Raw genomic sequence first — 24,305 nt, forward strand, 5'->3', positions numbered from 1 at the left:
AGCCTTATACTTACTGTTAAATTCAATTCCTTTAGGTTCATCTGTGGAAAATGCAAAAGCAAATGTTAGTTTGTTAATATGTTTGAAAATTTGTCGTCCGTTGAAATCATTTTACAAGGTCTACCATTAATTTTATTTAGAACGTATTAACAAGATCTTGCAATATTACAAAGCAAAAACTATTTTTCTGCAAATTAAAATTAAATACTGTTATTACTACTACTACACAAGTCAACAATTTTATTAATTATTAGTTATATTTAAATCTCACCTTTAATTATATTATCTGGAGAACGCTTAGAAGTTTTAGCGGGAATATCTGGTTGATCTGAAAATGCAAAATCATTTGTGAGTATTTTACAACTATAATTATGTATTGTCTCCAATAATATTTTTATACCACGAGATAATACAAAATAAATACAGAAATAATATAAAATAAAAAGAAACAAAAGTAATATTATTTGCAAATAAAAATAAGAATAGTAAATAAACATAATTTCAATTTCAAAGTGGTGATCACCAATCAAGGTGTCGTCAATAATATTTGATTATATTTATTTTGAGTTGAATTGTGTTTTTTATTTTTGTATAGTAGTGTTTGAAAGTAATAATAATAAACTGCAGACATATAAAGGGTGCACGCAAGAGGATAAATATATTTATTACAACAATTAGCACAAAAACAGGTGTAATTGAAAAGGAATCACATAATAATGAAAAAAATGAAACAATGAGACAGGCGAATACAATCTATTATGTATTTAAACATTGTAAATTTGACGTCATCATCGTGACGTCATATTATGTATTTAAACATTGTAAATTTGACGTCATATCAGCACAAATGACAGATGGTTCTACTTTAAATAATGACGTTATGGGCAAACACAATCAACTCGACATAGAACCAAAGTCCTTCCTAAAGCCAATCGTATATGATCCCAACTTAGTCCTCACGAATCTGTTACTACTCCAGAGGAAGACAAACCAGATTGTATAAATAAGTCACCCTCCTCATTTTTTCAAGTCAAACTTTAAAAAATCCGATATTGACAGAGTGAGTTATCATTACAATTGAAAATGATCATTTTACCCATTGCACGCACCCTGTTAAAGCAGTAAGTCACATTGTTCACTAAACTATCTTATATACGATAAATATAAAAAACAAACTAACTAACATGTATTTATAGTGAATGTATAGCCAAAATGGCCGCAGTTAACAACATCAAACTCAAATAGGAGCTACTTTTTAATGTAACATTCTAAGGAAACATGGGGAAAAACGAGGTATTTTTGAGCGAAACATTTTCTGGTTATTAACTTAAATATCGGAATAGTACACATAGGAGAAAACGTATTAGTTCATCAAAACTCATCCCTTAATAAGGTAAAAAAGGGGGGTGTCAAAATATGTTTTGGAAGAAGCACATTTCTCGGGGCTAGTATAAAAGGGTATAATCGAAAACTAAGTATTAATGTCCTACAGTACAAAAGAAAATACAAAGTCGCGAGCATAGTTCTCTATAAATGATCATTTATGTTATTTATAAAAAATATGTCTGCATGTATGTGTGAGTGTTAATGAAATAATCGTTTAGTGTAAGGTCTGTAGTATTCTGAGGTGCAACTTTATTGTTATCCGCTTAAATATAAAACGGAAGAAATATATATATAGAGGAGTGTAACAAAGTGGTGATGTTCGTGTGTGATGTACAAACCGCATACAGAAATTCAGCATTCGATGATCCAGCAGTCAAATCGCTTACGACTAAATCGTTTAATATAAATGCATACTTATTATAACCCCAACAACTTATGAGCACTCATTAAAACTTGCAAAGGCAGACCATTAATAACCACAAACCAAAAGTATCGACAAATTTGAATAATGTTAATCAAAATCTTACCCGGGGCAGCTCGTTTCCTGTAATTGCTTGAAAAACTCGACATGACGTCCTCAAAAATTTTCTTTTCATCGTTAACATCGAATTTCTTATTAAACCGTATGACGAGTTCAATGTAAGACACGTCTTCGGTTTTGAACATGTCGTAGAAGATACGTTTAAGAGTGAGCTGTAGTTCATCGCTAACACGTGCTTTTTGACTTTCGCTGATGTCAGTTTTGAATTTGTTCATAATTCTCCTTGCAAGCTCTTCGGCCGCTCTTTCTCTGTTCGCTTTTGCCGGGGAAGAGAGCGGTGGCCTCGGTCGCCACACTTTGTCGGTGTTTGACCAACGAGACTCTCGTTGCCGAACGGGTTTATCGACGTCGTCGGTTTGCCGCGACCTGTCTTCTTTGTCTCCTTGGTATCTGTCGTCAGGGACGTAATCTCTTCTGTCGCGACTACGTTGCATTGTATCTTCGTTTTGATCGAAGAACTCACCGCGATCTTCGAAACGGCTCTCCTTTTTACGATACTCTTGAGCTTTTTTACCCAATTCCGCAACTCGTTTGTAGACGTCTTCGATCTCCTTGTTCAATTCCGCAGGATTTGTGCGAAATATTTCCCGTCTATTTTCATCGCCTCTAGAGAAATCGTCTCTTCGTAACGGAACATCTTTCTTCTGTCGCAATTCGTCACGATCATCTTTTTTCATCGGGTAATCTCTGAAATCACGTTTGTCTGTGTACTGCATACGCTCCGAAGCACCTTGACGCTCAAACTGTTCCTTCGCACCATAGTTGTGTGAATCCCTCGCATTTTCAGGGAAACGGTCATCTTGCCTGAAATTGTCTCTCGGTAACTCCTTGGAACTTGAAATCGGCTTCCATTTCTCACTGTGTGTGGGATTGTTTCGAGCAAAAGTGTCTGGCCCCTTGTCATGTCTAAGAGCTTCATTCTTATCTTCATAAACAGGTCGTTCCCAAGTGGGTGCGTGCTTCTTATCCATCTTGTCGGGTACGTCAGAAAACATTGGCCGATTTTGTCGAGCAAACTCTGGATCTCTATTTTGACCGGGCCACACTGGAGGCGGGGGAGCCTCGCCTATTAAAGGACTTCGACGCTTCTCCAGCGCCCACGAGCGACGCGGGGAGCGGGGCGACGGCGAGTGCCTCCTGTACCGATCCTTAAACGGGGATCGATCTCTTCGAACCGGTGATCTTGAATCGCGGGTACCCGAACGGGATCTTTTCGGCTCCACGTCACCCATGCGTAAATGCTCCGATACCCTGGGTATATCGAACTTTTCTATTCTGCTGTCGAGTGTTTTGGATGGGGGGTAATTTGCTGGTTTATCAGTGTTTTGCTGCCACGGGTCCGATCGCGTACTAGGCAGCGGGTATTGAACGTTGTCGTGTACGTTCGGACGATATCCACCTGAGTACATAGCTTGATTTGGCGCCTGTAAATTGAAATTTTACTAGCAAACACAGACAACACAATAAAAATATTATTAGATTAGAATAATATACCAATATTATTAATTCAATTATTTGAAGCATGTTATATTTTTTACTAACTACAAAGCGTGACGTCCTGTATATCTCTCTTGTTAAATTGTAGCGCTTACAGAAAGTCTAGATTGTCTTCTGTTGGTTTTATTACTGTTAATTTAAAATCTAAAAATTATTTCTTTTTAAATAATGCAAACATTTAATCTGAAGTCCATGCAATGCTCTAAAGCATTATTGGCCCGATCAGCGTTACGACAGCTATCAAACTTATATGACAAGAATAAATTAATACATAAAGTAAGACAAACAACGTCAAAACTGGCAGAATCAAGACGCATCGTGGCCTACCGCTGGATAGACATTACAAATTAAGTCCATGGTAAAGTTCACTTTCCGAGTTTCGTACACTTTTTATCCTAAATCATTTGGTCATTTGCGATGGTTCATTAAAATTCGCGAGTCCATAATGTTATCTCAGAAACCTACGCTCCTTTCTTCATGCACATTTCAAACTGTTCTTACACTTCACTTTTATGTTGTGCATTGTACAAAATTATGTGGGTAGTATTTTTATTTTCGCAGATCGTTTTTTTTTAGTTATCAATTTTCTTTTTCTTCAATATGATCGATTCTCAATTTCCGTCATCAATTATCCGTCGTAAATATTTTGTAAATTTTCTCCACAATTCTCATTTTTACGAATTTAGCCTTTGGTGTGGTGTCAGCCTAGACTCCTATTACTACCACTTCTTTTGTGGGAATCGTAGACTAAATTAGATTACACCTAAGTCAAGAGCAGTAGCGGCTTCCTTCGAAGTTGTCTATTGCTGTTATAGATCGGAGCACGGAAAAACAGCCATCTCAGGACAAATAGACTACCTAGTACAACCGTAGAAATTCATTGGAACAAATAAGGGCTGGGTGGAAGGCTGTTATATCAATAGAGCTTAGACATTTCATAAGTGCGTTCGGGTCGGACAGTTTTAAACCTTGTTGAGAAATTGTATCCTTGTCAAGAGTTAACCATGTGTTCTTTTTGTTTCTGTAAGAGTCGCATTCTCAGCTACTTATACTGAAGTCATGTCCAAAAACTTCAAGACCTGAAGGCGTGCGTATAAGACGACCACTTTCCACCAAAATAATTGAGAGAATCTATCCTATGTCGAAAATCACTATCTAACTTTATGTCGAAAAATCAATATCCGTCGGACTTAAGAGAATGGATTGTGAATTGTCTGATTTGGATCGCTTATTGTGTATTTGGAAACACGAAAACAAGCGTTGAATAGAACAGAAAAGACTAAAGTCGACTCTTCAACTTAACATCACATAGATTCGAATATGTCGTTATCAAAAGTTGTCACCATGCCTTAATTTTTCAAATTATTCTTGAGTAATTTTTCGCATCTGGGTTTTTTTTACAATATTTCGTATTCCATTCAATAAGAAGTTTGTTAATAATCTTACATACTGCACATTAAATAGGCAAATTGTAGGTTTTGTCGCTTGAAGCACGATCATCTTTCTTCCATTCTTATCTCCCATTTTTTTCTTAATGTCACTGCTTCCTTGTTTTAACTCTTTCTGAATCCATTGTCACAAAATTCTAAAGAAGCTCGGGTTATACACGTTTTGTATCTTCTTCTGTAGTATGTGGAAGTAATAAAAATGTGCCGCCTTACATTTCTAAACTCAGTACGCGCATATCTTCAAATCTTTTTAAAAAGTAATATTATGAATTCAGATTTAATTTTTTATTATCATATTGAAGTTTATTTTCTTCATAGATTGTAGGTATAACTTCTGGAGCCAATGTTATGATCTCAGCAACAAAAACTTATTCTTACTCGCTATTATCTTGATGTTAATTGAAAACTTCTAACGATAATCACATATCAGTACTATTAATATTATTCTCATCATGATGAAAACAACTGTTGCCGCCGACGAAGTGTCATCGTGTAAATTTTGATAATCTTCTTTGTCTTCCATTGCATAATAGTGAGTTTTAAACAGATTCAATCCTTGCGAAACATGACGATACTATCAGTTATTTGAGTAATATAAATGGGATCCATTCTTAGGCAAAAACCAATTTCGTCATAAGCAAATCGATTTTAGGCAACCGTAGCAAATCGTGGTACGTTGATTCTGACTAATACAAACTCTTATTGAAATCACTGTGTTAATAGGTGACATGTTTTACAACATAATTCAACGGAAATAAAGTTTCTATTGCTATTTAGTATAAAGGTATAAAACCTATTTCTTTCTCTTCTAATGTCATGATTGTATTTCTTGGTCTGACCATCAATCCATGAAGCGCCATAATAAACGAATTCGTTATTGAAAACGATGTTATACTCTTACATACATTCGTACATTTCGTATATTTCGTACATTTACTTTTAGCGTAGATTCACACTTTTCTTACTTCGTAGAAGATCTCACATTCAGTATCTTTCCTTTTGTTACGAAACAATTTGGAATTCTTTATACTCAATCCATAAGCATTTTGTTGAAATCCATTATTTCTCTTGTCTGCCATTTACGAATTATTTTTATAATAGCTGTCTACCGTATTTATAATTAATATCCTTTTATTCTTGTCCTTCGTTAGATTCCTTTACCGTTTAATTTATTTCAAGTTATAAAAAAATAACACAAATACTGCCACTATCTACGAAATATCAACAAAATAAAACAAAACTTATTTACTTATCCTCACTCCTTAAAATTCCCTGACAATTTGTTTTTGAAATAATTGATTTACTTAAAAATAATTTAAAATATTTAATTTATCAACAAATTGTTGGACAACGAATTATTTTATATGTTCGTTTAGCATACTGTATTTAAGTGTATGTTTTGTATGTGTCTGTATGTATGTAAACATACCTTTGTGGGCGGTTCATACGCCGGTCTCACTTGCTTCAAATGCGAAGGTCTGTCGTCGTCTTCATACTTCGGCTTCTTCGACTGGTGGAATGATGGTTGATACCTGAAATCAAACATGCTCATGAAATATAACGGGAAATCGTTCAAATTGTTATCAACTCTCATTCTAAAATTGTCCTAGAGTTCGGACCCCATAAGCCCACTCTCCCCTTAGGTACGCGATGTGAATTATTCAAATATATTATAAATAATATGCATGACAAATAGGTGGTTGATGTTATGGGTGATATGAATGAAATGAATAATATTAATAAACGAGAGGAATTACGAATACAACTAATTAATGAATTAAGTATTTCTGATTTTGATTTGAAAAACATGATGAGATGATAAATAATGAATAGTTGATAATGTACTTATAATGTTAGCACACTATAACAAATAGCCTCACAAAACTATAGTACTATTTTCTATCACATAAACTACACACAATTATTTTACATCCAAAAATCACTCCACAGTGACGATCTTTCTTTACAAATTTATGAAAGTCCGATCGAATCAATGTGTGTATCCTAAAAATAAAACCTGTTTGTTTTGACGTCACTGTCATGTCTCACGTTCTTATTCTAGTTTCAGTAACTGCGCTAATATGTTAGGTCTTTAAGAAAAACTTCATTGTGAATTTAAAATAAAAAGCATGATTTGTCTGTGCCTCGTTTCAAGAAATATTAAGTGCTTGTCTATGAAATTGCCATTTGTCAATACTTCTTTGAAGTCGTGTATTTTTTGACCTGAAATACTAAATTCGAGGCGTTGACATATTTTAGATTTAAATCTATGATTCTAAACTCATCTTTAAGATGGTCACAAGACTGTTTTAAAACATTTAAGAAAAAAATTGACTCTGAAGTTTTATTTTGATAACGGTAAGATGATTTCTACCTAATAACAGTAGTGTTAGGAGCTGCTATGTTACGGTTTGAAGGGTAAGTGTAAGGGAGACAGACTTTTCTGAGGCGTTTCAGCTTAGTCATCAGGGGTAGCGGCGCATCTGTGGCCGACCTCAGGTAGGAATATCTAATCCTATCTGAGGTTGATTACAAATGTCCATGGGCGGCAGTAGCCACTTACCATCAGGTGGACTGCATGCTCGTCTGCTACTCCTATATTATAAAAAAAAAGTGAGATGACAAATTGCAGAATTTTCGAGATTTCTAAATTGGAGGAAGTCTTCAAGAGACTTACCACTTTTGCTAAGATTCTTCATTTCCCATAATACAATCATCTTATAAGCAGAAATTTCAGTTCACGGCGATATCTCTTACAGGCATTATTTACATTTTATTTTAGACCTGTTGCTTTTGGAGATTTGATGCTGTTAACGTTAAGGTCATCCCTGGAACAGGTAAAACTTTTCCGGCAACAATAATATTCGACTTAAAGCATTTCATTTTATTAAAAAATAAATTACCTTCAGACGTCTAATTGGACCCTAAGTCTAATTTGTTTCATGACTTTATTAGTAACTCTTGTTATTGTTCAATTGCTTATTACTTTTCTTCTTATGTTTTTCTCACTTTGCATTTAATCTTTCTACTGCATCTTAATATGCATTACGGTGCTTTCCCACCTTAAATATACCTTTCTAAAGAACCCTTAATGGTGAACTTTACGTCATATCAGTAAAAAAATTGAAGTAACAAACATTAAAATAAGTATATGTAGTAAACATTATTTATTAAACAAGTTTTAGATAAAATAAAAAAAAGCCTGTAAAAAGCAGGTGTATACTTTTAAGCATGGATGCACAGACCGCGGCCCGCCGATCGAATACTGGTGGCCCGCCGACAGCAAAACTAATACTCTCGTACATTCGAAAAATATTGAATTCTATTCCAGAATAAAACCAAGAAAAAAAATATGTTCGAAAAGTAATTTGAATCTCGCGCGCGAGCTATTTGAATCTAGCGCCCAAAAATGCTAAGTCAAGTAACATCGCCTTTATATAAAGTTCAAAACAGTAGAGAAATCAAGAATTTTCTAGCGCGGTGTCAGCAAGCGAGATAGCAATAGTCCCGAATTCCCGATTGCTCGCGTAGGTAGATACACGAAGCTTCCAGAATCGTATGCGCGGTATAAAAGCCACGCTAACCGCAACGACCGACTCCTTATACAATTCTCTGAAGCGTTCTTCGCTCGCTCAGAAAATCATCCTAATCCTCTCATTAAGGGTGCTGCGGACTACGCTGCCCCTCTTCGTTCTCGCCCTAGCTGCCGCCGGCCAAGAAATATCTTGACCGACGCTCCTAACAAACTCTCCTCGGATCTGGAGAATCTTCTGGCCGCCCAGAGGGGCGAACCACTCTCCGTTAATAATCGTCTTCCCGACGATGTTAGTCGTAGTCATGATACGTTGACACCTTCAGTGTCAACTACCCAGCGGTCGCTCCCTATGGAGCGCCGCTAGCGCCTCTCGTTCCACAATGAGAGGTCGCTAACCTATGTCGGCTGTACGGTCCCCTTGGACGAATAATACTATAATATAGAAACAGTAAATATATAGACATCAAAAGATATCTTTACTTAAAATTTGAAATCCTGAACAGAACTAAACAGTCATCCACTGGGAACAACACCTTCTGTTTGATAGAAACGTAAATGAGACCATGGTTAGGTACTGTTTGCATCCATAAAAAATAGCATTGCTTACGTGTATCTTTAATAACGGTTTAGGCATCGTACAATAAGATAGCTCTCACAGGGCAAGAATTTTTGTGACTTACTGGATATTTACGATTGGTTATAGTACAGCCAAAACATAATATTATATTTATAAATTGTATTCTACAGGCTATTCTGATATACTTATAGGCTGTAATATTCTAAATTTCCATCCAAATCCGATTAATAGCTTAAATAAGGCACAAACATCCATCCATACTCACAAATTTTCGCCATAATATGTTGTAAGATAAGATAGAATTTGTAGTATGTAACATGTTGGCTGACGCGGTGTACTTTCAAAAACTCCACATGTCAGTTAAATCTAAGTTTTCGTTTAAAATCTGTCCGCAAGTTTCATTTCCATCGTCAAATTTAAATACTTTATTTTGTGACTTTTTACAATTAAGCGACTAACACATTGTTTTCGGGGAGTATGTTTCGGTATTATATGGGATTGGTTAGGTTAGGTTGGAACGTAAAAGAAAATAGGAAACGAATCGAGCAGGCTACAGGAGCGCCCTGCGAGTATAATAGAATAATTACAAGTGAGTTTTACAATAATTTACAATAATTATAAGCTTAACTAATATTTTGCAATAATTACAAGCTTCAATAATTTCAAGAAAAATTTGAGTGCGGCAAGGAGTACCGCACATTAGTTTAAGTTAATTCTCTGGTTAGCTTAAGTACACTGACAATATTTATAGTGAATGAAGGATAACATAAAAAGCAGTACCGAAAAAAAACTCATAAGACGGATAGCGAGCTTAAAGAACATCCGTTGCTGGTATTCAAGTAGCAGAATTACCAGAACGGAAAAAGTAGGACTACAAAAATAAATGAGATGCCATCAAAAACATGACTTGTTAAAAAAAGCAAGCCTCACCACTTAGTTTTTCTACCGTAAAAAGGTTTGAGATCCATGTATTAGCAAGTCGGTTAATTTATTCAGTCCCTACAAAGGGACCTTCGGTCTAAAATTATGTCCCAATTAGCTAACCTAACAACATTTTATGAAACCATATCAATATTAAAAATATTTTATGCTTTAAATAAGTAGATTGACTTGCAATCGTAATATACGTAAATACTAATCGATCTAATTTAACTTTATACATCTATACTTGTACATTGTTTTTTTATCGTAACATATCGCATCCCACAAGTAACATTTGTACGATTGCGAAGTCAATACAATACAATACTCTTTATTGTACACCAGATTTATAGCAACAAACAGAAATACACAATAAACATTAATTAAAGGTACAACTGGCGGCCTTATCGCTAAATAGCGATCTCTTCCAGGCAACCGTTTACAAATAGGAAGAAAGTAATATTTTACAAAAAGGGATCCAGGGTAGGGGTGTACATAAGTATAATGTAGCGAGAGTCATATTTTAAATATATCAGCAGCTAGAGTAGTAAAGAATGGAAGAAAAGGAAAGAAAGAGGAGAATACATAAAGTAGGAAATAATAGAATAGTATAAAAATAACAGAGTAACTAGGAAGCAGATTATAATGATAGATAAAATTCTTTTACCTGATTTTTAAAAGAATCCAGTGACTGCGCACGTCGGATAGTAATTGGTAAGGCATTCCATAGGCGCACAGCCACTGAAGTAAAAGATTTACTAAAGAATGATGAAGAAGAAGAAGGAGTTAATAGGGAAAGGTCAATCTACTTTTTAAAGCATAAAATAAAGTAAAATATTAGGGTTCAAAAGGAGCCCCGTTACAGACGGACAGACAGCGGAAGCTTAGTAATAGGGTTTCGTCTTTACCCTTTGGGTACAGAACCCTAAAAAATTGAAATAATTTTGTTAGTATTTTCATATTTAAATTGGAAGTAGTTGTGATTCTGTATCAATTTCCCGATTTCTTTCCTTCGGGAAGCCAGTCGTAAAAGTTATCATTCTTAATCCAAGACACGCTTTGAAATTAGTATCTTTGAGAGCTTCAACAGAATTATAATCAATTGAGTACGTAACGACTTGCCCTCCCTTAACATCCTTAGTGAAGAGAGCTAACCATTTCTCTGTATTGAGACCTCGATTTTGCGCTCTGAGTAGAGATAACCCCTCACGAACACTATGTGTTTCTGTGTTAGGAACAAATGCGGTCACGATATGCGTTTCAGACGGTACTTTTACTATATAAGCGGTCAGTTTCGCTCCGGGCCACGGTTCCAATTTTGAAACGGTATGCACTAACCATTTCTGACTGTACGAGTCTTTACAGTTCACTAGCACACGTCGGGGCCCTTTACGTATACCATCAAACCTCGGCCCAGCGCCCTTTCTCTTCGATTTCATAATCAGATCTATTATCGCTCGATGTAATATATTCCTTTGCTTTTTATTCATGCGTTCCTTATTTTGGATGGCCACTCGAGCGTAATTTCGACTTTCTTCTGGGTTCGGTTTGAATTTCTTATCTGAGCTTTCAGGTTCTTCTTCGGTTAAAGGTCTTTTATTGTTCTCACCGCCATTTTTATTTATTTTAAACTTATCCGGTAGTTCACGGTAGGGTCTACGGCATACTGCGAGAGCTTCGTCTAAGGGTACATGAGCCTCCACTAATACTTTTAATCGTCTCCATGCTGCCCCAGATAACTTAGGCTCTACTATAAAAGACTTTTGAGGTGGTTCAACTACATCTTTTTCTTGTTTAACTATGATTTGGTTTTCTTTTTCCGCCCTAGTATCTAATTCTTTTTTCACTTCATAATCGTTTATATTCATGTTATGTGCAGATTTGCCATTGTTATCAAAATAAAAAACATTATCAGTATCATCGTAATCCTCGAAATCTTTTTCTTTTTTGGGTTCTATTAGTCGTTCCACATTCTTTGCATTTCTTTCAACGGGCCTGAAAAATACTAGCCATGGTACAAGATTTTTCAAAAAAAAAAAATACCTTTTAATTATTCTAAAGAATCATATATTTTATCAGTTTACACAGTATATAGACTGGATTAGAATAACCTATACGCCTATAATATAGCAGTGTCATATTAGACTGGATTAGAATAACCTATACGCCTATAATATAGCTAAAAACAACAACATATGATATTTATAATTGCATACAACAATACAATTCTATATAAATATAATGATGAATTCTATAAGAACAGAATGATGAGATGATAATGTTAATGTGATGATAGCATTTATGTTTACGGTGAAAAAGAAATGAGAGATGAATCGTTTGAAACTCGGTAGCTCCGAAGTTCGAATCCCATATTGCACCTTTGATTCTTTTAAGTTATGTGTGTATTAGAATTAGAAAATTTAGATATTCATTATTACATGCTTAAACGGCGAACGAAAATATTGCAAGGGGACGTACGCGTAAGATAATTCTTTAAAAAGTCGACATTTTGGATCTTGATTATATGTCAGGATAGTATTATTCTGGTTTGATTACAGAATCATGGAACCGCAATCAGATGCAGTGCCACGTCTTAAGTCTGTCCGGGAAATCTATGTACTTTCGTAAGTAATAACACGGAGCATACAGACGTAAATAAATAAGAACAATGAAAAACACAAGACTATGTAACGTTACATGAAATGAAATATATTTATTTTGTATAGGCCAACGACGGCACTTACAAATTGTCAGGTACAATATATTTCCTAAACTACTACCGGATCGAAGCGCGACCTCTACTGAGAAGATCCGGTAAGAAACTCAGTGGGTTTGTCTTTGTTTTTAATAATAATTATTCTCTTTTTTTCATGAGGAATTAGCTAGTTTGTCGTTGTCACACATGTACATCCATTTTGTAGTACATTTAGTTCTGACATTCTTAACAGTAGACCTATAGCCGGGCCATTACGAACGTGCGAAGTGAGTCATAAATCATTTTTATCAGATCTCTCTTTCACACTTATGGGCATATCGGAACTCTCGCTCGCACTTCTAGTCTTGTGCGTAACAACAAACGGATTTGTCGATAGTTAATACCAGGTAATCAATGAAAGGTTAAGGAAATAATGCAATATATTTTTAGGATCTACATATTAATTTTAAAACGCTTTAATAACATCTATATTTATATTTTTGCTTTATTACATTAGTCATCAAAAACAGGATATTTAATAACATCCACACACACTAAATTTAATATTTAGATTTTGCATAATTATAGTCATCAAAGAAAGCGTCCTTTAATTATAGCTACCTGCGTCCGAGCGGCATCTCTTTATCGATATCGAGTTGTGCGGCATGTCACATTTCTTTGACGTCATCTTTTATGACTCGGCTCGCATGTTCGTAATGGCCCTGCTATAGTCAATCGTATTTCATAGTTAAATTGATCTGAATTTCAAAATCTACTCACCCTCGAATCCCCGGTTGTTCCAGCAGCGGCGACCGGTGTCGTGGCGAGAGCGACCGTCTGCCGGGCGAGTGTCGCTTGGGCGACAAGCGTCTCGGCGAGCCGCGGCGACCCGGCGACTGTCGCCCTTGCAACCGACGATCCGCTGGAAAAATGTTCATGTTAAGGCTTTCAGTAGACACAGGAGGTGCATGGATGAAGGTGGTAAAACCCTCTCTGGTTTCGATGGTGGTTTTTAGTAGAAACAGCACCGCCCGTAGGGTAGGGTTTTGAAGGTGGTAGAACCCTTTGTGGTTCGACTCCGGCAGCACCACCGCCACACCTTTTGTACCTAATAACAGCAGTGTTAGGCGCTGCTGTGTTCCGGTTTGAAGGGTGTGGTAAGGGAGACAGACTTTTCCGAGGCGTTCCAGCTTAGTCCTCAGGGGTAGCGGCGCATCTGTGGCCGACCTCAGGTAGGAATATCTAATCCTATCTGGGGTTGATTACAGATGTCCATGGGCGGCAAAAGCCACTTACCATCAGGTGGACTGCATGCTCGTCTGCTACTCTTATATTATAAAAAAATAAATAATAGAATCCTCTGTGGTTCGATGTTAAGAAACAGGAGGTGCAGGGATGATGTGGTAGAACTTTCGGTGGTTTGACTCCATTACCGCTACACCTATTTCTGCCTAATGACTGCAGTGTTAAGCACTGTTCTGGTTGAAAAATTTACTAAAGGAGACATAGTTATCCGAGGCTTTCTAATATAGTCTTTCTAATATATCTCAAAGGTAGTGGCATATCTGTAGCTGACTTCAGTTAAGAATCTAATCTTATCTGGGGTTGATTATAGACGTCCAAGGCAGCATTAGTCACTTGCCTACAGATGTACTGCACGCTCATCTGTTACTCCTATTTTTTTTTACTTTGGACACAAACACTCATGTTATCTATACTTCTATACTAATATTATAAAGAGGAAAACTTTGTTTGTTTGGTTGCAATGAATAGGTTAAAAACTACTGGACCGATTTTAAAAATTCTTTCACCATTTGAAAGCTACATTATCCACAAGTAACATAGGGTATAATATTTAATATGAAATATATTTGATAAATAGATTTTGAGGCGGTGCGGTTAAGTTTGCCGGGTCAGCTAGTATTATTATATTATAAAATCTTAAGCTGACTTAATATACATCCCGACATTGAGTGCCAATTATAAAAAAAAATCTTACTTGGAGACATCCTTCTGGGGACTCCATGTGGGTCCATCCTCTGACCGTGGGGCACATTCGGAGACACCCTACGACCATAACCCGAAGGCGACATCTTACGCCCGTGGCCCGGCGACATAGCCCTGAGTTGCATCGATCCCATACGGGATGGGGACATCCTTCTTCCCTGATGTCCAGGGGATATTCTTCTTACAGGTGGTCCCGAAGGTCCCGTAGGTGATAATCGACGCCCATGGAGCCCATGATGTGGACCTGGCGGGGATATTCTACGTCCAGTTGGTCCAAGCGGTCCAGGAGACATTCTACGCGCTTGAGGACCAGGAGACATCCTCCGGCCGTGAGGAGCAGTTGGGGATATTCTGCGCCCTTGAAGATCGGAAGGTGACCTGCGCCCCTGAGGACCAGGAGACATCCTTCGCCCTTGTTGCCCGGGTGGGGACATTCTGCGACCATGAGGACCCGGTGGGGACATCCTGCGTCCATGAGGACCGGGTGGTGACATCCTACGCCCATGAGGACCAGGAGGAGACATTCTCCGCGCATGAGGACCTGGGGGAGACATCCTGCGTCCATGAGGACCGGGAGGAGACACTCTACGCCCATGAGATCCAGGAGGAGACATTCTACGTCCATGAGGCCCCGGGGGTGAGATTCTACGCCCATGAGGTCCCGGCGGGGACATCTTCCGGCCATGAGGACCTGGCGACATCGTGCGCCCTAGAGGTCCGGGGGGCGACATTCTGCGGCCATGAGGACCAGGCGACATCCTACGGCCCTGTGGCCCAGATGGGGACATCCTACGACCCTGAAGACCTGGCGGAGACAGCCTGCGTCCTTGCGGTCCTGGAGGAGACATCCTGCGTCCTTGCGGCCCAGGTGGCGACATCCTGCGTCCTTGCGGTCCAGGGGGAGACATCCTGCGACCTTGCGGCCCAGGGGGTGACATCCTGCGTCCTTGCGGCCCAGGTGGCGACATCCTGCGACCCTGAAGACCTGGCGGAGACATCCTGCGACCATGCGGACCCGGTGACATTCGTCGTCTAGGCGATGGCCCTCTTACTTGAGGCTCGAAACGACGGTCCCCCTTGTCGTAATCCTTGTAGCCCTCATTCATCATGCCGGGCTTCGGCATCTGACGGTTGTCGTTGAACGGCATCTGGTTGTACCCTCCCGGCGCTGGTTGCTGAGGTTTCACTGGTGGCACCTAATAAAACAATGCATAATTTAGAAGTCTTTAAATACTTAATACATGTGATTGTTTCAATACTCTTGGCTATAATTTTTCTTCGCTCTACTAATATCATTATGATGATATTAAACAGGGAAATATTAAATGGTTATTTGATACAAAATAATAAATTCAATTAGAATACTGGTTGTAATATATTCGTACACATTTTCGAACGTCCTTAACCCCCTTCCATCACGCTAACGTTACCACGTATGTTATGTAAGATTTTTTTAACACTTTTCAAGTATAGAGAGTGAAAAAAATCATATTGTAAGGAGCGCGCTATATAGAAATAAAATTTATCGTGAATCGAAATCGTCAATTAACTTTAGCAACTCAACTAGAACTAAGAACAAATCGTTCACGTCGTCGTCGCAAGTGGTAGAACCCTTTGTGGTTCGACTCCGGCGGCACCACCGCCACACCTATTTCTGCATAATAACAGCAGTGTTAAGCGCTGCTGTGTTCTGGTTTGAAGGGTGTGGTAAGGGAGACAGACTTTTCCGAGGCGTTCCAGCTTAGTCCTCAGGGGTAGCGGCGCATCTGTGGCCGACCTCAGGTAGGAATATCTAATCCTATCTGGGATTGATTATAGATGTCCATGGGCGACAGTAGCCACTTACCATCAGGTGGACTGCATGCTCGTCTGCTACTCCTACATTATCAAAAAAAAAATCTAATATGATACCTGTGGATTCCATGGTTGTGGCTGAACATGGGGTTGAGCTTGAAAGGGCACTTGTGGCACTGGGGCTTGGTGCTCAAACTGACCTGGTCCATGAAAGTTGTCCTTCATGGGCGCCATCTGAAACAAAACTACTTTCTGAACAACTTTCTTGACTCAAAGTTAATTTTAAAGTGATGAAATTAAAAAATATATATATATTTTACTTTTCTTCTTTTCGTGTTTGTGTTCATAGAGCCACGAATCGCATGGCGGAAATTGAGTGTCACGATTTCTATACCGCTCTCAAGCAATGGGTTACAGGTTCAGTTTCGGACCGGACAAATCGACGGTCCCTACGACGACATGTCAAAAACTGCATTTTTTATTGCATATACGGCTTTTGATTGTCCATACGCGTATGCCTATATAGATTTTTCTTTAAATATGATATATTTTACTAGATTTACCATTCGTACAAGAGAACAAGTATAACATTTACAGGAAATAGGTGTCGTAAATGCGGATATCTATACTTATAGCTTTGTAGGATGTCTTAAAAAGCGCGCCACACGGCATGAACGCGGTCATGTCTAACTTAACATCACGTCTAAAAAGCATATTTTCAGCTATAAATAATAAGTAAGAACACAAAAAAAATGTTATTGTTTTTCTAACCTACAAAAGTAAGATATCAATGTAAAATCTGAGTAAGATATCAATACCGTTTTCATGTTTCCTACGTATAAAGTTGTATCTCAGACTTGTCTGGCATACTTTTATTTGCCTTTTCACGTAGAAACAGTCATCTGTCAGATTTTCTGGTAAATATAAAAAAAAAAAAAAAATTTGAAAATACTAGTACAAACTTTCGAAAGCTATAACAACATTATAAAAAAAATATTCTTAGAATTGTATAGAGAATTATTTCTAGAGTAGTTTGAACATTAATTACTCTCTCCTGTAAACCTGAGTTTTTTACATGTCGCTTTATACGTAGGGACCGTCAAAATATCTAAATATTGAGTTTAAAAAATTGTAGTGTGAGGTTATGAGTGTAAAAATTGTTATTTATATTAATGGTTAACTAACAAGTACTTGTTATATAGAAATATTTCTTGAACTTACAGGTCTGTCAGGAATTGGGTGTTTAGGTTGGTACCCAAAACCCTGAACTCGTGCCGGGATGAACGCACCCCTTGGTCCTTGCTAAACAACATAGAAATTGAGTATCATTAAAGTAATAATATTACAAACATTGAAATTAAAATGTAAGAACAATTTGGTATATTAATTAAATTGGTAATATTATTTGTCGCATATAAAAGCAAAGCTGCTATTGCTGCACAACAATGCAACATAAACATATTTTCAAATTATAACATACTTCTAAAATAATATACAAATCAGGTAAGGTACATAGAGACTATAGTAGAATCCGCGTTAAACTTCTAGTCCACTCTGAATATAGAAAAGTACTAGTCGAGCGGGACGAAGACAGCTCGACAGTTTACGACCGATGCTTCATTTAATCTTCTAAAAATGATAAAATTTTTAAATTACACTAGAATTTATTTTCTTTACTCCTTTTTATGGAATATTTAGATGATTTAGAAAAATATTGAATAAATATTCTGTTTACAAAATATGAAGTAATTTATACAATACGATGTGTGGTTGTAATCGATTTGTCGTAAAAACGTTTCTTTGGTTATCGATTTGTATGTCACATGCTTACCGCCTAGCGATGGCATGTGTCAAAATGGGCCTATTAAATTGTGACGACTATAGTTTGCCCGCACGTTGCTACGGAATATATGCTTGTGTTTGATCGCATTGGCTCTCTGACTACACCTGCGCACAACAACTTTAGAGCGGACTAGAAGTTTGGCGCGGACTATACAATTCTGAAACTGTTAATTAACACAAGAAAACAACTTTGATATAACATTTAAATAAATACATATTATACAAACACAGTTATTCAAAGTCAACTTACCGGTACAAAAGCATTATTCTGTATCGGTTGTGGTTGGTTAGGGAATGTGTTCTGCACCGGCGCGGGCATGGGCTGCTCCCACTGTACATTCGGCACCCAGGAACTGACGCGCTGCACATCCTGACCCATGGGGCGGTTCCCGAAGTTGTGACCCTGGTTGTAGTCATTTCTGGGCTGGTAGTTCCCTCTTGCGTCGTAATGGTTTTGTTGACCCTAGGAAATGGAATAGGTTATTAATGTTATCTCCCAATCGGCGGGTAAGAGGTTCGAATCCCAGGCACGCACTTGACATGTTTAGGGTTCTGTACCCAAAGGGTAAAAACGAAACCCTATTACTAAGCCCCCGCTATCTGTCTGTGTCTGTCTCTCTCTCTCTCTCTCGTGAACACGTCATAGATAGACGTTTGAAATTTTTACAGAGTATTTATAACGGTATAACAACAAATACTAGAAATAAAAAAAGTTGAAAAAAATGGGAATTGACATACAAGAAACCGCTATTTTTCGACGTGTTTCGCTTTATCGATTGTAAAGGTACCCTAATATCAAGTCAGTTCATTTTTTCACAATGCATTAATTCAGTGGCTGCTATAATAAAATAAATATACTTAAAATAAAATAAAATATGAAAATGTTCATAGTACGGAACCCTCCATGTGCGAGGTCGATTTGGCAATTATTCACTGTGAAGGGAAACATCGTTATGAAATCTGTACGAGTGTACGAAAAAAGTTTTCAAGGGTGTGTGAAGTCTATCAATTCCTACTTGGCTAGCGCGGTGCTCTGTGGCCTAAACCTGTCGCACTATATAAGAGATTCATGCCCAGCAGCGGACAGACAATATGCGTTGACGACATATTTATAGTCATAACAAATCAACGCTGTAATGCTAGTCACACTAACCACAATTTCTTCAATCTTCAAAGTATAATAAAAAAGTTATTATAAATAATAAAAAAAAAAAAAATTGATACCCCAATATTTTTTTAATCCTAACTAATATTATAATTGTGAATGTAAGTTTGTTTCTTTACACTTTTACGCCTTAAGTATATAACCGACCAGCTTTTGCCCGCGACTTCGCTCGCGTTTCGAAGTAATATTATTAACTAAGAAGATTTATACAAACTTTCATCCCCTATTTTATTCCCTTGGGGGTAGAATTGATCAAAATCCTTTCTTAGCGGGTGCCTACGTCATAACATCTACCTGCATGGCAAATTTCAGCCCGATCCGTCCAGTGGTTTGGGTTGTGCGTTGATAGATCACTATGTCAGTCAGTTAAGTTATATATATATATAACCGATTATCATGAAATTTTGTACATATATTTTCAGGGGCTTATTAAAGGACATACGCTACTTTTTATCCCGAAATTAAGTACCATTCCCAGGGATCGATAAAATAAATCTACCCGCGAGCGAAGCCGCTCGCGCGAATATTTCATATATTTTAATGTCACCGAGTTTTTATTTTCTTTTACATAAGTTCTTATGCAAAAACTGGGAGCGAACATAATAAGGAAACCTACATTCCTGAGTATTTTAACAACAATAGTTAACGAAGTCTGCTAATCTATATTGAGCTAACACAGTGACCTAGTTTATTATTTTATGCTTCAGTAAAATCTACATACACTCATTTTGTTTTCTCATAATTTCAAGAATTACTAGGTGTAGTACAGGGGGCCTACCACCATCTTTTAAAAACCATCATAGTTCAGGAAAGTTTCATTTCCTCCTTAAAACAGTAAAATATTCCATCCTACACAGTTGAACAAACTTAAACCCTTATTAATTTTTCGCTTATACATTGTATTAATCAACTGAAATTGTCATATTTTGCTTAAAAAGTTAAATTTTCTGCAAAAAGTAAAAGTATGATTAAAATAATATTGTTTTATGAGATGGTAGTAACCCCCCTGGTGGAAGAAATTTAATTTTACAGCAGTAGCATTGCCAGTGATTTCTACTTAACAGTTGCATAGTTAAGTGCTGCTGTTTTAGTTTGAACAGTGTGAGGGTAGGGGTTGAAACTGTGGCCAACCTCAGGTAGGAGTTAAATCTTATCTAGGGTTATTTAAAGATGTCCATGGGCAGCAGTAGCCACTTATTAACAGGTGGACTGCATGCTTGTTTGGCACTTCAATAATACAAAAAATAAACTTGGATGTACTCAAGAATACCATATTAAAATAGTAAATAATTAAAAATTAAATATTTATTTCCCTAGCATATGACAACACGAAACAAACACATTGCAAATAGACCAATTCACATGAAAATTTAATTTAAACATATTCATACTGAGAAATAGGTCTAGAAACTTTATTGGGGCTAAATATAATTTTTATTGCAGCGTTACAAACATTATAGGCGTCATAAATTTGAGTTTACAACTTTTTCATTATCACACGTTAAAAAATGTATCCGTTAAAGCCCCATTTATCTTTATTAATGATACAATTTTTATGTTTACAAATGTTACGTTTGGGTACTAAAATCGGCCTATGTGCTATATCTGTACGTGATATATCCGGTGTAACACACACAAACATAAAACATAGGCCTGTCTTCAAAACACTTTCGTGTGCCAAAAATTTAACACATCATTTTGTCAACACAATTATATTTGTAATAATTGTAACTCTACATAAATATGCAGTAACTGTAATGATCTTTAAGATGTTCATCATCATCAACCCACTGCTGGGCATGGGTCTCCTCTCAGAATGAGAAGGATTAGGCCATAGTCCACCATGCTAGCTGAGTGTGAATTGCTAGACTTCACATACCTTTGATTTTTTTTTTATAATATAGGAGTAGCAGACGAGCATACAGTCCACCTGATGGTAAGTGGCTACTGCCGCCCATGGACATCTGTAATCGACCCCAGATAGGATTAGATATTCCCACCTGAGGTCGGCCACAGAAGCGCCACTACTCCTGAGGACTAAGCTGGAACGCCTAGGAAAAGTATGAGTTTGATTCTTTTTTTAAGATTTCTTAGGAATGCAGGTTTCCTCACAATGTTTTACTTTATTGTTTAAGCAAGTGATAATTAATTTCTAATATGCACATAACTTTGAAAAATAAGAGGTGATTGCCTGGGATTTGAACCTCGGACCCCTCGAACATGAGGCTGAGTTTCTTATACTGCTATATTATATAATAAAATATAATATATCTGTGGGTATCTACCTAATTACATAAATGTCAGTTGCAAGAACCTTGGACTATGATTTTTGAAGGTATTTTTTTATTTTATATTTGGATACATATATATTTTCATAATACCTTCATACACTTTTCAGAATGTATTAAGGGCGATCTGAAAGTTGTATGTCTTATGATATTTTCTTTGACAATTAAAGCGAGTGATGGAATTTTTTTAATACACACATTTTGAAAAACCTCGACTTATTTATCTAGGGAATCAAATCTGTACTCCTACTAATGCACTAACATAAAACCATACCACATGACCATAGTACACTTTGTGTGTTTTTCGTAATATTATTTTTCTTTATCTTATAATTATATATACACTAGGGGTCAGTAACCTTTTTGGCAACTCAGGCCAAATTGTAGGCACACAGTAATTGATGGGCTACAAAAATAGTAAAGTAAAAATACAATCTGAAGAAACCAAGAAAGCTCCATAGGTGAGATTCTAGGAAAACTGTGGGCCACAAGACCCCTGATCTATACCTCCAATTGACTAATAACTGCAGTGATAGGTACTTTTAAAATTATCAGGGGGACTCATACAAAGCCTGCATATTTTTATATACCCCTTTCGCTTGGCTTGGTGGCTTTCCACCTGAGGTATTCTCAGAGCACTATGACATGGGGCTCTTCAAAAAGGGTGAAAAAAGAGCTCTCCTTCAAAGTCGGCGATGCATTGGCGACACCTTTGTTGTTGCAAATGTTCATAGACAACGTTGACTACTTTCCATCAGGTAGCACGTCTGCTTTATTGTCAGGCTCAAATAAAAAATAAAATTATAGAAGCCTTCTCACAAAGAAGAGTATAAAAGAATATTTTTCGTATAACTTACAGGTTTTCCGATAGGCACAATTCTGATCACATGCTGTAGTAAATGGTAGCCATTAAGACATTTCATTAGTTGGCTCCCGTCTGAATCATCGGTGACTCCAATACGCACTTTCTTGCACCCATCATCGTCCATCACCAAGTTATCCAAAATGAAGTCTGTGATGTTGCATTCCTGCTTTATCAACCTCTTGAGATCTTGGTAAGTGGTCTGAAATATATAAACATTTTTTTTTTTAATTCAAAGGTTGCAAATGAAGTCTATCTGATGGTAAGTGGTAAGTATTTTCCATGGACATCTATAATTAACCCCAGATCGTATTCGACATCTATCTGCAGTCAGCCATAAATACGCTGCTGACCCTGAGGACAAACTTGGACTTTTACCACAGCCTTCAAACCCAAATACAGAAGCGCTTAGCATAATTGTTATCAGGCTGTGTCGTTGGTGCCTCCGGAGTCAAAACATGAAGGGTTGTAACACCCCTAAATAATTAAGCGCAATCATTGCTCAAAAACCAATAAATCACTCCAAACAAATGACCAGCACTTACGTTACTTGGCAATCCATGTATTGTTAACATCATCTTGATAAATGTTTGTTTGTTACTTTCCTATCAATAAATACGAATAAATATTGGTAATAATAATGTTACACGCACTTAATAAGGACATTTAAACTTAAAATTAGCAACAGACGTATATGACTCGCTGCGTTTTTTTTAGGATGCTTCCCATTTTTTTTTAGTTTACAATTACCAGGCAAATGTTTGTTCAATATTGTACGTACTGCCTTACCTAAAAACAGAAAATCATAATGTATTAAGAGTTATTTTTAATTAGCGAATATATAAAATAAATGGAATTAAGTCAATAAGCATTAAGAATACCATGAATCTCGTTAGAATAATAACAAGGGAAAAGAATTAATTATATAATCTACGGATTTAAGTAAATGCACTCTGTGGTCATTATGCTTGTCAATGCTTGCTTGGTTGTTGTCATTGTCTATACTTTTTTATATATCCTATATAGGAAACGTTAACCAAAAAATATAGTATAATCTGGGAATTGGGATAACTTTCTACGGGTGTATAGGCATTATAGCAGTATTTAAAAATCAAAGAATAAAATTATTTAAGTAAAAACAACATGTTGAAAGAATTTTCAAAAACCTCAAATAAATACAAAAAAATACTATAAGCGCAGATTTCGATGTTGTCGTTAACCTCCTAACAAGAAAATGTAACCAGTTTTGAAAATTGAAATTGTCACTGTCATCTATTTTCGTACGTTCTATTCTATAAACGTATGTGACGTTTATAGAATAAAATGATGTAAAAAGCTTTTCTTTATAATATGCTTATATTTTACTGGTAAAAGTGCCTTATAAGTTATAACGTGAAAATATTCTAAAATTCACTTTGAAATTTCACGCCTTACGCTATGTAGGTGGGCACACAGTAGATGGCACTACAAAATTGATGTTGGTGAACTTAGCACAGCATTTGCCAGCAGAGCACTAAAAAATGAGTGTTCTATTCGCATGCACATGAGTTCTATAGTTCCTGATAGTTTTCAGGAATAGTTCTGGCGATTTCACAGAGATAAAGCAGAATGAAATAATGCTCTGCTAACTTCACACAGCAGAGCATTTTCTACAAAATTGAAAAAAAAGCTATTGATTGGTGTAATTAGCTAATATCTGGAGTTCCTAATAGTTTTCAGTGATAGTTCTCGCGAAATAAACTTAAAA

General features: G+C 36.7%; 1 protein-coding gene across 7 annotated transcripts in view; it reads right to left on the reverse strand.

Moving 5' to 3' along the window:
* Positions 1-23,547, reverse strand: part of LOC140745892 (uncharacterized) — a 36,485-nt gene extending 12,938 nt beyond the window's left edge. Inside the window, exons 1-13 of one of the 7 annotated variants that reach the window (XM_073077833.1) lie at positions 23,440-23,539; positions 23,104-23,347; positions 22,554-22,760; positions 18,494-18,706; positions 17,623-17,703; positions 16,519-16,635; positions 14,807-15,803; positions 14,600-14,770; positions 13,381-13,522; positions 6,302-6,404; positions 1,914-3,351; positions 272-328; positions 15-41 (exon numbers count right to left, since the gene is read on the reverse strand). In XM_073077833.1, the coding sequence (XP_072933934.1) occupies positions 15-41; positions 272-328; positions 1,914-3,351; positions 6,302-6,404; positions 13,381-13,522; positions 14,600-14,770; positions 14,807-15,803; positions 16,519-16,635; positions 17,623-17,703; positions 18,494-18,706; positions 22,554-22,760; positions 23,104-23,136 (3,586 nt within the window). In that variant the 5' untranslated portion in view covers positions 23,137-23,347; positions 23,440-23,539. Of the gene's footprint in view, positions 1-14; positions 42-271; positions 329-1,913; positions 3,352-6,301; positions 6,405-13,380; positions 13,523-14,599; positions 15,804-16,518; positions 16,636-17,622; positions 17,704-18,493; positions 18,707-22,553; positions 22,761-23,103; positions 23,353-23,439 lie in introns of those variants that run through there. The other 6 variants (XM_073077830.1, XM_073077835.1, XM_073077834.1 and 3 more) reach the window with 6 other exon arrangements.
* Between the last annotated feature and the right edge of the window lie 758 nt (positions 23,548-24,305).

Source organism: Epargyreus clarus, unplaced genomic scaffold (assembly GCF_041222505.1).
Source record: "Epargyreus clarus isolate Ecla_fem2 unplaced genomic scaffold, WU_Ecla_fem_2.2 ptg000011l, whole genome shotgun sequence".
In the NCBI taxonomy this organism is placed as follows: domain Eukaryota; kingdom Metazoa; phylum Arthropoda; class Insecta; order Lepidoptera; family Hesperiidae; genus Epargyreus; species Epargyreus clarus.